At 44.9% G+C, this 17,308-nt stretch overlaps 1 protein-coding gene across 2 annotated transcripts in view; it reads right to left on the minus strand.

The window, feature by feature from the left end:
- LOC126298000 (retinol dehydrogenase 13-like) overlaps positions 1 to 17,308 on the minus strand; it is a 180,853-nt gene that overhangs the window by 51,003 nt on the left and 112,542 nt on the right. For both annotated transcript variants that reach the window (XM_049989317.1, XM_049989316.1), the window contains exon 4: positions 16,410 to 16,568. In XM_049989317.1, coding sequence (XP_049845274.1) covers positions 16,410 to 16,568 — 159 coding nt within the window. The remainder of the gene's footprint in view (positions 1 to 16,409; positions 16,569 to 17,308) is intronic.

A 17,308-nucleotide genomic window follows, 5' to 3' on the forward strand; every position in this document is an offset into this window, starting at 1 on the left:
ATGATTGTGGCCACACGACGAGAATTAACAGACTTTGAACGCGGAATGGTAGTTGGTGCTAGACGCATGGGACATTACAATTCGTAAATCGTTAGAGAATTCAATATTCCGAGATCCACAGTGTTAAGAGTGTGCCGAGAATACATAATTTCAGGCATTACCTCTCACCAAGGGCAACGCAGTGACAGACGCCCTTCACTTAACAACCTATATCAGTGGCGTTTGCGTTGTCAGTGCTAACAGAGTTGCAAAACTGATCGAAAAGACACTGAAATCAATGTAGGACGTACGGCGAACGTGTTCGCTAGGACAATGTGGCGAAATTTGGTGTTAATGTGCTATGGCAGCAGCGACCGACGCGAATGTATTTGCTAACAGCACGAGAACGCTTGCAGCGCCTCTCTTGGACTCGTGACTTTATAGGTTGCACCCTAGACAACTGGAAAACCGTGGTCTGATCAGATAAGTCCTGATTTCAGTTGGTAAGAGCTGATGGCAGGGTTCGAGTTTGGAGCAGACCCCACGAAGGGCATGCATGCCCAAAGGAACTTTGCATCTTAATCAAAAGAACACAGGAACTGCAATATCTTATTTATCTGCCAACACCGGGCAAGCGACTATCCAGTACAACGTCTGACCTTCACGAGAATATACATAATGGATGTACGAGTTCAGATCGTAGACTCTTGGTTGACGACATACGGAAGATTGGGTCTGGTCGTGAGTCGTGCATGGATAGCCAAATGGTAAGGCGAAATACGGATTCGAGTCCCGGTCCGGTCCAAATTTTCATTGTCATTCCATTCTACAGCTGGTGGTAGCCACTATTCGCAACTACGAATTCATTTGATGTGTTTTGTAACGGCAGTAGTCGTCGCAGTACCTATTCCTTTGGACATGCATGCATGTCCAAAGGAACTTAGTATCGTAATCAGAATAACACAAGTACTGAAATATCGTATGGATCTAATTGTAAGTTGTGTGTGTGTGAAATCTTATGGGACTTAACTGCTAAGGTCATCAGTCCCTAATCTTACACACTACTTAACCTTAAGTGCCCTCAGGACAAACACACACACATGCCCGAGGGAGGACTCGAACCTCCGCCGGGACCAGCCGCACAGTCCATGACTGCAGGCCCAGAGACCGCTCGACTAATCCCGTGCGGCGAATTGTAAGTTGTCAACAGGGCACTGGGCAAGTTGGTGGTGGCTCCATAATGGTGTGGGCTGTGTTTATGTGGAACGGACTGCGTCCTCTGGTCCAATTGAACCGATAATCGACTGGAAATGGTTATGTTCGGCTTCCTGGAGATAATATGCAACCATTCATGGAATTTTTATGGATGGCAGTCGTCATGTCACCGGGCCACATCTGTTTGCGACTGGTTCGAATAACATTCTAGACAATTCGAGAGAACGATTTAGCCACCCAGATCGCCCGACACGAATGCTCTCGAACATTTATGGGCAAAATTGACAAAATCATGGAACGGCAACACGTGCGCAATTGTGGACGACTATAGAGGCACCATGGCTCAGTATTTCTCCAGCGGACTTCCAACGACTTGTTAAGTCCATGTCACGACGATTTACTTAAGGATCGTCTTTAATGAAGCTGGCAGACAGAATTTTATCTGCTTGGCATTATGAGGATTTTGCAGCGTGAAATAATTTTACGCTGATTCTGCAGAATTCAAGTAAAAGGCTTTGAATATTTCTCTTATTTACCACTGTAATACAATTCTCGCATCCCAGGTCACTAATGCACTCTACAGTCGTGATGCGTTACCCAGAGGTGGCCAATTCGAGTTATTAGTAATACCTGATGTTGTCAAGAGTGGACAAAAATGATCTTGTAGATGGTTTAAAAATCTATTCAAAACTTGTACATCTTTTTTATAATTGGCTAGATCCCAAATAATGTAATATCTTGACATTTAATAGTTTCAGGTTTTTATACAACCATCTTAAGATCATTCAGATAATTCATGGTAAAGTAGTGAGTCAGCATATGGAATAAAGATGCACCGTAACATTTGTGTAACTTGGTACAAGTTCATACAAGAGGAAACTTTGATAAAATGCTGGCTATACAAACACGATAAAAGGCTGATCCTAAACCGTCAATTTGACCAGCACAGGATACCTACATGTAATATGATCGGTTTTCATAAGTTCACTTTTGTAACGATGAAGTCTAAATATTTTATTATTGACTGCTATTTTATTAAACATAGTTTACGATCAGCCTTTTATCTTATTTGTATAGCCTGCATTTTATCAAAGTTGTCTCTTGTATGAGCATATAGCAAGTTATACAGATGTCGCGGTTCATCTGTATTCTACGTGTTGACATAGTGCTTTACCATGACTGAACTGAAGTTGGTTGTATGAAAAACAGAAACTACTTATCCGATTTTAAGATAGAGTATTATTTTTTAAAACATTAAACGTCTAATTATGGTGGGAAACTTTTCGTCACTCGAAGGAGAAAAGATGGTTTAAAATTTCAGGTTACCAGACTGTGTGTCAATATCATGGGCTAAATTTCAAATCTATCCATGACGTACTATGATGTGAGGGAATACGACTTTATTGTAACCTTATCCCCTATTAGCCCCTTCATTCTATTGTAGAGCGGTGGGCTATGTGCCAGAACCGAATTTCGTCGTCTCAATTTCTTTGTTTCATACTTATAATCGTCCATAATTACAGACACACATTATATATTGTGTGTGTACCTCACTACACTTTAACACTTTATCACAGTGTTCAACGCATCTGATGAAAACCGATAAAAATGGAGCAGAGCCTTTGCGTTCAAAGTAATTGCTCTGTACTTAGTATTAAAAAAATATTTCTTAAATACAATTTTTCCCACAAGTTCGAATCTACCCGCCTGCTTCAGGTTCAAATATTTCCTTCTTTTTCAAAGGAAGATAATGCAATCCATATCTGAACTACGATTCAAATATCTAATAACCCGGAGAGAAATTGACAGCGCAGTTGGTGTCTAAGATTAGAATCCAGCCGCGGAGCAATCTCGACATTTACGATAGTTATCCTGGAGAATGTTGACTCGCTTACACATATTCATCTAAATTTAATTCATTGGCTGTCATACAAAAGAGGATAACTTGCCTTCCATTTGAGGAACATGGTCAATGCTTTCTTGTCTCGGGTTGATGGAAAAGCAACAAATAGAGACGATCAAGAATCTAAATTTGTGAACGTCCAGTTTTTTTTTCATGATTGCAGATGTAAGGGTTAAGAGGGCACATAGTAATCCGGAAGACAAGAAGGAAGTAATTTCTTGCTGCAGTGCCGTCACCTGGGCAGCCAGATAATCTCGTTTGCCCGCGGGTCTTACGTAACACGTCCCACATACGGCCCATGGCAGAGCGCTATCCTGCCTCTACATTGGTCGTTTGAGAAACGGAAGTACATCTTCGATTTCCTGAAGCACTTCAAAATTATAACACGTAAATGTAAAAAGGACTCTCGACCACACTCTTGTAAAATTCGTTTTGTGGCTCGAATTCAGAGAAACAGTATCTGAGGCAATTGAGAGATTTATACCAAACAGAGTAATAAAAGATGGTGCTGATAACCCATGTTACACAAAATAGGTCGGAACACTGTTGCAGAAGCACTAAAAGAAGCACGCCAAATGTAAAGGAACACAGTCTCCAATATTGACGATATTTTACTGAAGCTCGAAACTTAGCACGGGCCCCAGTGCGAGATGCTTTTAATAACTTCCACAACGAAACTCTGTCTCGAAATCTGACAGAAATACCAAAGGTGTTCTTGTAGTATGTAAAGTACACTACCTACAAGACGCAGTCATTACCTTCACTGCGCAATTCCAATGGCAATATAACCAATGATAGCGCCACTAAAGCGGAGTTATTAAACACAGTTTTCCGAAATACCTTCACCAAAGGAGACGAAGTAAATGTTCCAAAATTCGATCGAGAACAATTGCCAGCATGAGCAACTTACAAGTAGATATCCTCGGTGTAGTGAAGACGCTTGAATCATGTTTATACAACAACCCCATACACAGCAATCATGTATGTCCGCTCGATTCGTACGAAAGTGTGGAAAGTTGCACAGGTTGCACCAATACTCAAGAAAGGGAACAGGAATAACATGCGGAATTATACACTCCTGGAAATGGAAAAAAGAACACATTGACACCGGTGTGTCAGACCCACCATACTTGCTCCGGACACTGCCAGAGGGCTGTACAAGCAATGATCACACGCACGGCACAGCGGACACACCAGGAACCGCGGTGTTGGCCGTCGAATGGCGCTAGCTGCGCAGCATTTGTGCACTGCCGCCGTCAGTGTCAGCCAGTTTACCGTGGCATACGGTGCTCCATCGCAGTCTTTAACACTGGTAGCATGCCGCGACAGCGTGGACGTGAACCGTATGTGCAGTTGACGGACTTTGAGCGAGGGCGTATAGTGGGCATGCGGGAGGCCGGGTGGACGTACCGCCGAATTGCTCAACACGTGGGGCGTGAGGTCTCCACAGTACATCGATGTTGTCGCCAGTGATCGGCGGAAGGTGCACGTGCCCGTCGACCTGAGACCGGATCGCAGAGACGCACGGATGCACGCCAAGACCGTAGGATCCTACGCAGTGCCGTAGGGGACCGCACCGCCACTTCCCAGCAAATTACGGACACTGTTGCTCCTGGGGTATCGGCGAGGACCATTCGCAACCGTCTCCATGAAGCTGGGCTACGGTCCCGCACACCGTTAGGCCGTCTTCCGCTCACGCCCCAACATCGTGCAGCCCGCCTCCAGTGGTGTCGCGACAGGCGTGAATGGAGAGATGAATGGAGACGTGTCGTCTTCAGCTATGACAGTCGCTTCTGCCTTGGTGCCAATGATGGTCGTATGCGTGTTTGGCGCCGTACAGGTGAGCGCCACAATCGGGACTGCATACGACCGAGACACACAGGGCCAACACCCGGCATCATGGTGTGGGGAGCGATCTCCTACACTGGCCGTACACCTCTGGTGATCGTCGAGGGGACACTGAATAGTGCACGGTACATCCAAACCGTCATCGAACCCATCGTTCTACCATTCCTAGACCGGCAAGGGAACTTGCTGTTCCAATAGGACAATGCACGTCCGCATGTATCCCGTGCCACCCAACGTGCTCTAGAAGGTGTAAGTCAACTAGCCTGGCCAGCAAGATCTCCGGATCTGTCCCCAATTGAGCATGTTTGGGACTGGATGAAGCGTCGTCTCACGCGGTCTGCATGTCCAACACGAACGCTGGTCCAACTGAGGCGCCAGGTGGAAATGGCATGGCAAGCCGTTCCACAGGACTACATCCAGCATCTCTACGATCGTCTCCATGGGAGAACAGCAGCCTGCATTGCTGCGAAAGGTGGATATACACTGTACTAATGCCGACATTGTGCATGCTCTGTTGCCTGTGTCTATGTTCCTGTGGTTATGTCAGTGTGATCATGTGATGTATCTGACCCCAGGAATGTGTCAATAATGTTTCCCCTTCCTGGGACAATGAATTCACGTGTTCTTATTTCAATTTCCAGGAGTGTAGATCCCTAGCCGGCCGGAGTGGCCGAGCAGTTCTAGGCGCTACAGTTTGGAACCGCGCGACCGCTACGGCCGTAGGTTCGAATCCTGCCTCAGGCATGGATTTGTGTGATGTCCTTAGGTTAGTTAGGTTTAAGTAGTTATAAGTTCTAGGGGACTGATGACCTCAGATGTTAAGTCCCATAGTGCTCAGAGCCATTTTTTGGAAGAGTTATAGTCCCTCTGCTGTTCCTAATAAACAAACGGTTTAAGATATAACCTAAGCAGCCCTCTTACATTGTTTGCAGATGACGCTGTCATTTACAGTCTTGCAAAGTTATCAGAAGGTCTAAACCAGTTGCAAAACGACTTAGACATTATTGGTTCGAATAGTGGCAATTCTCTCAGTAAGGAACAGTGTGAGGTCAGCCACATGTGTACGAAAAGAATTGAGTTACATTTCGATTGCACAATAAATCATAAAAATTTAAAGGCTGTCAATTCGACTAGATACCTTGGAATTACAATTACGAAAAATTCATTTGGAACGACCGTTTGGATACTGTTGTTGAGAAGGCACACCAAACACTAAGTTTTAACGGCAGAATACTTAGATGATGAAACAGGTTTACTAAAGACTGCCTACGCTACGCTTGTTCGTCCTCTGCTAGAGTACTGCTGTGCTGCACGTGATCCTTACCAGATAGGATTGACGGAGGACGCTGAAAAAGTTCAAATAAAGGCAGCTCGTCTTGTATTATCAGAAAATAGGGGTGAAAGTGTTATAGTTATGATAAGCAACTTGGTATGATAACCATTAAAACATAGGCGTTTTTCGTTGCGGCAAGACCTTTTCACGAAATTTCATTCACCAACTGTCTCCTCTGAATGTGAAAGTACCGGGTGATCTAAGAGTCAGTATAAATTTGAAAACTGAATAAATCACGGAATAATGTAGATAGAGAGGTACAAATTGACACAAATGCTTGGAATGACACGGGGTTTTATTAGAACCAAAATAATACAAAAGTTCAAAAAACGTCCGACAGATGACGCTTCATCTGATCAGAATAGCAATAATTAGCATAACAAAGTAAGACAAAGCAAAGATGATGTTCTTTACAGGAAATGCTCAATATGTCCACCATCATTCCTCAACAATAGCTGTAGTCGAGGAATGATGTTGTGAACAGCACTGTAAAGCATGTCCGGAGTTATGGTGAGGCATTGGCGTCGGATGTTGTCTTTCAGCATCCCTAGATATGTCGGTCGATCACGATACACTTGCGACTCACGTAACCCCAAAGCCAATAATCGCACGGACTGAGGTCTGGGGACCTGGGAGGCCAAGCTTGACGAAAGAGGCGGCTGAGCACACGATCAGCACCAAACGACGCGCGCAAGAGATCTTTCACAAGTCTAGCAATACTTTTTTTGTTCTAATAAAACCCCATGTCATCCCAAGCAAGTGTGTCGATTTTTACCGCTCTATCTACATTATTCCGTGGTTTATTAAGTTTTCAAATTTGTACTGACTGTTTGATCACCCTGTATTTTACTGTCGCCAACCTAGATATGGAGAAGTGTCATCATAACAAAATAACGGCACTCAGAGCTCGTACTGAAAGATTTAAGCGTTCTTTTTTGCCACGGGCTGTTAGAGAGTGGAACAGTAGAGAAGTAGTATGAAGATGGTTCGAAGAAACCTCTGCCAGGCACTTGCGTGTGAATTGCAGAGTAGCCATGTAGACGTGGATGTAGAATACGGTGTCGGAAACCCACTGGCATTCAAAACAGCTTCCGGGCGTATCCGGACGGGTAAATACATGTCCTGTATAGTTTACAAGGGCATCTTATACAATTCCGTCTGCAAAATGGTGTCAAGTTCAGGTAACGGTGAGGAAGGTGGATAGCAATCAATCACACTTCTCTCCAAAGTAGACCAAAAAGGCTCAATAATACTGCAGTGGCCAAGGGAGATGTGACAAGTCATCCTCGTGTTCACAAAACCAATCCTGGTCTATATGAGCCGTGTAAACGGGGTCTGATGCCATGCAACACAGTATCACCATTGGGAAACAAACATTGTACCATGAGATGGACATGATCAGCCAGAATGGTGTCATAACCCTTGACAGTAATGCATAACGATGCAGCCCATGGAATACCGGGATGTGACTGCCCAAATCATTACCGTATCATCACCTGCAACATGCTTTCACTCTTGGAACGGAAACGCTGCCAGATGTTGGAAACAGTGTGAAACAGGACTCATCCGACCAAATAACATTCTTCCATTGCTCTGTAGTCTAGGCTTTATGCCTTCGGCACCATGTTTTCCTGTTAAGTGCATTTGCATCGCTGATTTTGAAATTCCAGCACGCCCTGAAATCCCTGTTTATGAAGCTCCTTTCCAGTTGCTTTCGCGCTGATAGGGTTAGCAAGTACGACATTCAGTACTGCAGTGACTTTTGCAGCTGTCGTTCTCATATGCTTCGTCACAATCCTTTGCGATGACCATCCGTCTCACTTACATAGTACACACTTCCGCCTACTGCCGGCCGGAGTGGCCGAGCGGTTCTAGGCGCTACAGTCTGGAACCGCGCGACCGAACGGTTGCAGGATCGAATCCTGCCTCGGGGCATGGATGTATGGGATGTTCTTAGGTTAGTTAGGTTTAAGTAGTTCTAAGTTCTAGGGGACTTATGACCTAAGATGTTGAGTCCCATAGTGCTCAAAGCCATTTGAACCGTTTTTTTTTTTGTGACTTGGCGGATAATATTTTCCGCATTCCCTGTACGCGGAACAAATCTTCGATGCGGTGCCTCTTGCAGCACCGAACACTTAAGGTTCATTGGTTCTGACCACGACAAACTCTTGCAACATACAGAGATCTTTGGACAGGTGCCGTTCATGGTAAAATACAACAACAGCGCAACCTGTAGACTTGTCTAGCATCCGTATTTATACATTTCTTGCGGTGCTCCATATTTTTGTCCAAACACTATTAATCGCTGGGCGGAAATTGTAAGGCACGTCATAGCAAATGCCCTAAACTTTGATGTGACTCAGCCAACAGAAATGCTTCGGAGGCAGAATCGGTTAGCCAAGGTCACTTGCTGCTCCGACAGTGTGCTCATTTATTTAGCATAGACTATTTGCTTTGTGTTTGCTTTGTGATAATGACATGGGCACCTAGAACGACTTCTTTCCGACTTACAGTAAGATGGTTGCTGGCTGTTTGCCTCTGGTTCACGTATGTGATTGTGCGTTACATGTCATTTGAGATAGTGGAACTTTTGATTTCTAACCGCGGGATACACTACTGGCCATTAAAATTGCTACACCACGAAGATGACGTGTTACAGACGCGAAATTTAACCGACAGGAAGAAGATGCTGTCATATGCAAATAATTAGCTTTTCAGAGAATTCACATAAGGTTAGCGCCGGTGGCGACACCTACAAAATGCTGACATAAGGAAAGTTTCCAACCGATTTCTCATACACCAACAGCCTGGTGAAACGTTGTTGTCATGCATCGTGTAAGGAGGAGAAGTGCCTACCATCACGTTTCCGACTTTGATAAAGGTCCGATTGTAGCCTATCGTGATGGCGGTTTATCGTATCGCGACATTGCTGTTCGCGTTGGTCGAGATCCAATGACTGTTAGCAGAATATGGAATCGGTGGGTTCAGGAGGGTAATACGGAACGCCGTGCTGGATCCCAACGGCCTCGTACCACTAGCAGTCGACATGACAGGCATCTTATCCGCATGGCCGTAACGGATCGTTCAGCCACGTCTCGATCCCTGAGTCAACAGATGTGGACGTCAGCAAGACAACAACCATCTGCACGAACAGTTCGATGACGTTTGCTGCAGCATGGACTATCAGCTTGGAGACCATGGCTGCGGTTACCCTTGACGCTGCATCACAGACAGGAGCGCCAGCGATGGTGTACGCAACGACGAACCTGGGTGCACGAATGGCAAAACGTCATTTTTTCGGATGAATCCAGGTTCTGGTTAGATCAATATGATGGTCGCATCCGTATTTGGCGACATCGCGGTGAACGCACATTGGAAGCGTGTATTCGTCATCGCCATACTGGCGTATCACCTGGCGAGATGGTATGGGGTGCCATTGGTAACACGTCCCGGTCACCTCTTGTTCGCATTGACGGCACTTTTAACAGAGGACGTTACATTTCAGATGTGTTACGACCCGTGGCTCTACCCTTCATTCGATCCCTGCGAAACCCTACATTTCAGCAGGATAATGCACGTCCGCATGTTGCAGGTCCTGTACGGGCCTTTCTGGGTACAGAAAATGATCGGCTGCTGCCCTGGCCAGCACGTTCTCCAGATCTCTCACCAATTGAAAAAGACTGGTTAATGGTGGCCGAGCAACTGGCTCGTCACAATACGCCAGTCATTACTCTTGATGAACTGTGGTATCGTGTTGAAGCTGCATGGGCGGCTGCAGCTGTACACGCCATCCAAGCTCTGTTTGACTCAATGCCCAGGCGTATCAAGGCCGTTATTACAGCTAGAGGCGGTTGTTCTGGGTACTGATTTCTCAGGATCTATGCATCCAAATTGCGCGAATATGTAATCACATGTCAGTTCTAGTATAATATATTTGTCCAATGAATACCCGTTTATCATCTGCATTTCTTCTTGGTGTACAAATTTTAATGTCAGTTGTGTACTTTGCGGTTTTCTTTAACGTGAGACACGTTAGGGCTTTGTTTGAGTTCACAACTTCGTTAGAACACGTGGGAATCAATATCCAAAATTTTATCCTGTCATCCGAGATTTCTGGTTTTTATCTCGTTGTTCCAATCATCAAACTATAGTGCAGACGTTAACGCTAATATATGATTTTCTTTGTCTGTTGTATACGGGTGGTCACGTAAAGGGATGTGGTCTGTTGACCAAGATTTGCATACGAAACTAGAGATTTTTGTTTCCAATTCCTGAACAATACATTAAGTGTATACATAGACTAAGATTCTTACGATCTTACTTTTCATTCCCTCATCTTTATCCAACATTTCTTGCTTTCCATGTCTCTACATGCGTTCACGTAAGGACTACGTTTTCGAACGTGCTACATTCGCTTTAAAGACATTTAAAGATGAGAGGGAGAAATTTGCCTTCAGCAGTAATGGTGTTTTCATTTTAAATCGATAAGCATGCGACAGCATTCGCTATCTGGAACACAGAGGTGTCATAACTCATGGAACAGTGAAATGCACATATACAGATGGAGTTAGTATCGCGTACACCAGGTATAAAAAGTCAGTTCAATGGCGGAGCTGTCGTTTGTACTCAGGTGATTTATGTGAAACGGTTTCCGACGTGATTATGGCCGCACGACGGGAATCAACAGACTTTGAACGCGGAATGGTAGTTGGAGCCAGATGTATGGGACATTCAGTTTCGGAAATCGTTAGGGAATTCAATTTACCGAGGTTCATTATGTCAAGGTTGTGCTGAGAATACCGAATTTCAGGCATTACCTCTCACAACGAACAACTCAGTGGCAGATAGCCTTCACTTAATGACCAAGAGCAGTCACGTTTGCGTTGTCAGTGCTAACAGACACGGACACTGCCTGAAGTAATTGCGCAAATCAATGTGGGACGAACGAGAAACGTATCTGTTAGGACAGTGCTGCGAAATTTGGTGTTAATGAGCTACGGCAGCAGACGACCGATGCCTTGGATAACAGCACGACATCGCCTGCAGCGCCACTCCTGGATCAGTGACCTTATCGGTTAGACCCTAGACGACTGGAACAACCATGTCCTTGTCGGATGAGTCCTGATTTCAGTTGATTGGACCTAATGGTAGGGTTCGAGTGTGGCTCTTACCCCATGAAGGCATGGATCCAAATTGTCCACAAGGCACTGTGCAAGCCAGTGGTGGCCCAGAATGGTATGGCCTGTGTTTATATGGAACGGGCTACGTCCTCTGGTCCAGCTCAACTGATCAATGATTGGGAATTGTTATGTTCGGCCACATGGAGACCATTGGGAGCCAGTAATGAACTTCATGTTCCCAAACAAACATGGAATTTCCTGGCAGCTTAAAACTGTGTGCCGTACCGAGACTCGAATTCGGGACCTTTGCCTTTCGTGGGTAAGTGCTCTACCGACTGAGCTACCCAAGTACGACTCAGGACCCATCCTCACAGCTTTACTTCCGCCAGTACCTCATCTCCTACCGCCAAAACTCCACAGAAGCTGTCCTGCGAACCCTGCAAGAGTAGCACTCCTGGAAGAAAGGATATGGCCGAGATATGGCTTAGCCGCAGCGTGGGGTGTTGTTTCAAGAATGAATTTTCACTCTGCAGCCGAGTATGTGCTAATATGAAACTTCCTGAGAGATTAAAACTGTGTGTCGGACCGAGACTTGAACTCGGGACCTTTACCTTTTGAGGAAGTAAAGCTTCGAGGAGGAGTGGTGAGTCGTACTCTGGTAGCTTAGTCGGTAGAGTAATTGCCCGCTAAAGGCTAAAGGTCCCAACTTCGAGGCTCGGTCCGCCACAAAATTTTAATCTGCCAGGAAGTTTCGCTTTGCAACTATTGCTATAGAGGCAGTTTTGCTCAATATTTCTGCAGGGGACTTCCAACGACTTGTTGAGCCCAAGTCACTTCGAGCTGCTACACTTCGCCGTGCAAAAGGAGGCCCTACATGATGATAGGAGGTATCTTATGCCTTTTGTCACCTCAGTGTATGTTGCAAAATGCCGCGCATAAAAACGGGACTTTTCTGACCTTCATACCTCGCACTCTATTGGTCACAGATAGGTAGCGTCAAGTGTTATGAATAGTCCCTGGGCAGGTGACCATTACCATACAAAACAGAACGGTCGTTTTACTCTAACTATTCGACAGCACAGGATAAAAATTTGGCTATTACACTCTTTCTCCAGCTTAGGAAAATGGAGAAAATCGGTTGATTTTTTGCGTTATATGTGGTTTATGGCCTTAAGGGTATCTTGCCAGGAGATCCTCCCCAGTCTCGACAGACGTCTCGCACACAAGACGTTAGACATGACTCCAAGAAGAAACCAAGTGGAGACAGATCGGGAGGATGAGCTGTCCACTATACAGGATCTCCTCTTTCTGTCCACTTTTCAGGGAACGTGTGACAAAGATGTTCACTAGCAAGATTTACAAAACGAGCTGGGACCGCTACGGTCGCAGGTTCGAATCCTGCCTCGGGCATGGATGTGTGTGATGTCCTACCTTAGTTAGGTTTAAGTAGTTCTAAGTTCTAGGGGACTGATGACCAAAGAAGTTAAGTCCCACAGTGCTCAGAGCCATTTGAATGATCATTTAATAAGCGGACAAAGAATTATAGTCGCAAAAGCAAATCTTGGCATAGATGGGTGAGCACGAGTAAAGCGTAATTATGAGAATAAATTGCGGATATGACCAACGACTGCCAGACTGGTTAATGGTTGAAGAAAGAACATGGAAAGGTATGTACAGACACCAGTAAGATCGCCGAAGTGCATCACGAAAGCAACTAGCTGGCTGCAAGACATTAAAACTGTGCTGTTGGTTCCTGAAGGGCGATGAAAGACATCGCTTCCTTACTGAAACAGTGATGGCTGTGCCGGCCCATTCTTACCACACTCATGCAGTGCGAATGCAGAAGGCGGCCGCTGTAGCGGTTGTAGATTCTGATTTAAGCCTGCCCTCTACATTCAGTACGAAAGTGAAATTGTCTTTCTCTAGTCCTGCAAGCTTGATCTGACAGCAAGTCCGTCGTTGGTCTACATATGTTCTCTGCACATGTTCTACGGCAAGTGAATTCATCGTAGTATTTACAAACACAGGCACTGAAATGTCGTACTTTTCCGCTGATACCAGGCTAGCGACTTTCGATTAACTGGCTTTCTTGTCCGAGAATTACGGTAAGTGTACGAGCACAGGCTAATGAGACATGGATGACGACATATGGAAGTCCGGTTTCGGCCTTGAAGCGTGCACGAATAGCCGAAATGGTGAGAGCAAACGCCGGACGCTGTGGCCGAGCAGTTCTGGCCGCTTCAGTCAGGAACCGCGCTGCTGCTGCTGCGGTCGCATGTTCGAATCCTGCCTCGGGCATGGATTTGTGTGGCCTCCTTAGGTTATTTAGGTTTAAGGAAGTCTAGGGGACTGATGACCTCAGATGTTATGTCCCATAGTGCTTAGAGCCATTTGATTTTGAAAGCAACCTCTCACGACAAGTGGCAAATACGGGTTCGAGTTCCGCTCCGGCACAAATTTTCAATGTCGTCCTTCCATTCTGCAATATGAGGTTGCTCGTATTAGCAACTGCAAATACATTTCCTGTATTTTATAACAGCTGTAGTTGCTTCTGTACCTGTTCCTTCGGACATGCATGCATGTCCAGAAGAACATTCCGTCGTAAATTCTACGCACACAGACTCCGCAATATTGTATTTATGTGTATTTGTTCTGAATTGAACTGCATTGTAATAGTAGTAATAAGACATGACTACTGAGTAGATTAATTTTTGTTTTACTTTTGTAGTGAAATTATGATAATAATAATTTTGTGTGGCTCAGTGGCCAAATGCGAGACTTCCAATTGGACGTCACTTCGGCCACTTGCGTGTCCCTAATTTACCTCAGTTACCCAACGAGGTAAAGGGGAAATAAGACCCGTACCACATGCCGTTCTTAGTAACTCTTTACATCGTAGGAAGGTGAAGGCTGAATAAAACGAAGCGTGAAAAATCCATGTTCTGGTCGGGATTCGGCCCTTCGACCTCTCGATTTCCTGGCACTGCTGTACTGCTAGGCCATCATGCCCGATATTTTTGTAATGCGTATAAGTGAAAGAGAAATTTTCTGGAAACAGTCTATTCACCTCAGTTTATATTCTCATCCTATGACGATATAGTTTTCATTTTCTTAAGGTAACGAGGTGCTGTCAGAAGCGTATAAATGCAAATGCTTTATGAAAATGTTCACTGATCAACTATCTATAGCAGTGGTTCCCAACAGGTGTCCGCGAGCCATGCCAGAGGGGTTCGCAAGATGCAATTAGAATAAAAAATATATTAAATATATTTCGTATGATAACAGATTTGTTTTGGCAGGTTCCTGCATGAGCAGAGCTTTAGCGAACGCTAACTTCTGCGTCTAGCGTCTTCCTAGAGCCAACTGTCACTAGCACACACTAGCGCAAAACTAGAATTAGATAAGGGCAAATAGCTCTGCTGTATGCCGTTAGACTTCCATTTGCAAAACCATATCGGTGTGCACAAGCATTTTCTTCCATGTGTTTCATGAAAAACAAATATAGAAATCGGCTCGACATGCGTTCGGATTTCAGAGTGAACGTTTCAAGTTTGGAACCTAATATTTCAGAAATAATGGACTCAAAGGTCAGACTGAACTCATCTCATTAAGAACTGAAAATTAAATCTAACTGTATACTGATGGAGTACTCTGTTGTAATTGTATTTTTTCAAATAAATAATATCTTGTATGAAATTAGTGTTTTGCCGGCCAGTGTGGCCGAGCGATTCTAGGCGCTTCAGGCTGGAACCGCGCGACCGCTCTGGTCGCAGGTTCGAATCCTGCCTCGGGCATGGATGTGTGTGATGGCTCAAATGGCTCTGAGCACTATGGGACTTGCCGGCTGCGGTGTTCTCGTGGTTCTAGGCGCGCAGTCCGGAACCGTGCGACTGCTACGGTCGCAGGTTCGAATCCTGCCTCGGGCATGGATGTGTGTGATGTCCTTAGGTTAGTTAGGTTTAAGTAGTTCTAAGTTCTAAGGGACTAATGACCACAGCAGTTGAGTTCCATATTGCTCAGAGCCATTTGAACCACTATGGGACTTAACATCTGAGGTAATCAGTCCCCTAGATCTTAGAACTACTTAAATCAAACCAACCTAAGGACATTACACACATCCATGCCCGTGTCAGGATTCGAACCTGCGACCGTAGCAGTCGCACGGTTCCGGAATGCGCGCCTAGAACTGCCCGGCCACAGCGACCGGCTTTCACACGTGTCTACTCCATGCGATTTCAAGTGTAGTACACTTGAAAGACCAATACAATCAGTTTTAACTTTTTCTTGTCATTTTCAGTTCATACTCAATTTTAATTTTTTTAAGGATTTTGATTTGAAGACAAAGATTTTGAGCAATAATCAAAAATTTAACAATAACAAATGGCTCTGAGCACTATGGGACTTAACATCTATGGTCATCAGTCCCGTAGAGCTTAGAACTACTTAGACCTAACTAACCTAAGGACATCACACAAAATAACAATAACAATGATAGCTAAATTGAAAAAGTTTTAAGCTCAATATTTTTTCGATAATGAATGTTTTTTCTAAGTACTAAAAATAGAAAACGTATAAAAAGACGCTTAATTTGGCTTTTTTAGGTACTTGATACTGTGATATGACAAGGTACCAAACATGCTCGATGACGGGGTCCTCAAGAAAATTTTGTTGGGAACCCCTGATCTATACAATACGAGTATCAGCTGAGACTCGTAACGTTTCAGTTTGAGATATAAATTTTTTACCAACTTCGGCAAAAAAACAAATCTCACTTTGTGCATACCGTGGCAGACGTGATTTTCTTGGGCTGACATTTACATACACTTGGACGTCATTAGCGTGAAGAGCTTGAAGTAATGAGTCCTTAGTCTGAAGTCGACGACAACAATATGTGCAACACCCTCTACTTTCACTCTCTCCCGTCCCACTTCCCTGTCCCCCAACACTCTCACTGCAGGACAGCGACGGAGAGAAAGACACACTTCACTGCGCAGGGTAAAATGCCACCAACCTAAATGCGCCAGCGAGGAGACGTTGACGATGCGGGCAGGAGCAGACGCGCGCAGCCTGGGCAGCAAGAGGCACGTGAGGAGGAAGTGGCCGAGATGGTTGACGCCCAGCTGCATCTCGAAGCCGTCCTCCGTCACGGCGTGCGGGCACGCCATGATGCCTGCAACACAGGCCGAATGTAAGCTGGATTGGCGATTACGATTACAGGAAAATACAGGGTGTGGACAAAAACGTGGACGCAACAAAAACACAACACATTTACATGCCTAATACGATGAAGAAAACCGTGTCCTTTAAGGACATCTTTCAGTCCTCTCGGAATAAATAAATACAGGTCCTGAGTAGTTCAAATCAAATGGCTCTGAGCACTGTGGGACTTAACATCTGAGGTCATCAGTCCCCTAGAGCTTAGAACTACTTAAAGCTAACTAACCTAAGGACATCACACACATCCATGCCCGAGGCAGGATTCGAACCTGCGACCGTAGCGGTCGCGCGGTTCCAGACTGTAGCGGCTAGAACCGATCGCCCACTCAGGCCGGCTCCTGAGTAGTTTTCAACTGAATATTATACCATTCTTCCTGGAAAATAATGGCAAGTTCACTTAAGGGGGATAGGACGTCAAACGGGCTGTCTTGGAGCATGAGATACACCACAGGACATTTTAATTTCCACTGTCTATACTTTTACGAATAAATTCATAAAACTTTGTCAGCATGACCAGGAAGGATTCAGGATTCATACTCATAGCAGTGGAAGTTCAAAAACATAACAATATTAACTTTGTTTTACATGTGAAAGTTCATCATTTTTTCACTTACTACTGGCTGCGTTTGTTGCCGTAGCTACACGTTTCTTCATAAGTAAGAGAGATTCTTCGATGAATTTTGCACAGCATAC

Source organism: Schistocerca gregaria, chromosome X (assembly GCF_023897955.1).
Source record: "Schistocerca gregaria isolate iqSchGreg1 chromosome X, iqSchGreg1.2, whole genome shotgun sequence".
Lineage (NCBI taxonomy): Eukaryota > Metazoa > Arthropoda > Insecta > Orthoptera > Acrididae > Schistocerca > Schistocerca gregaria.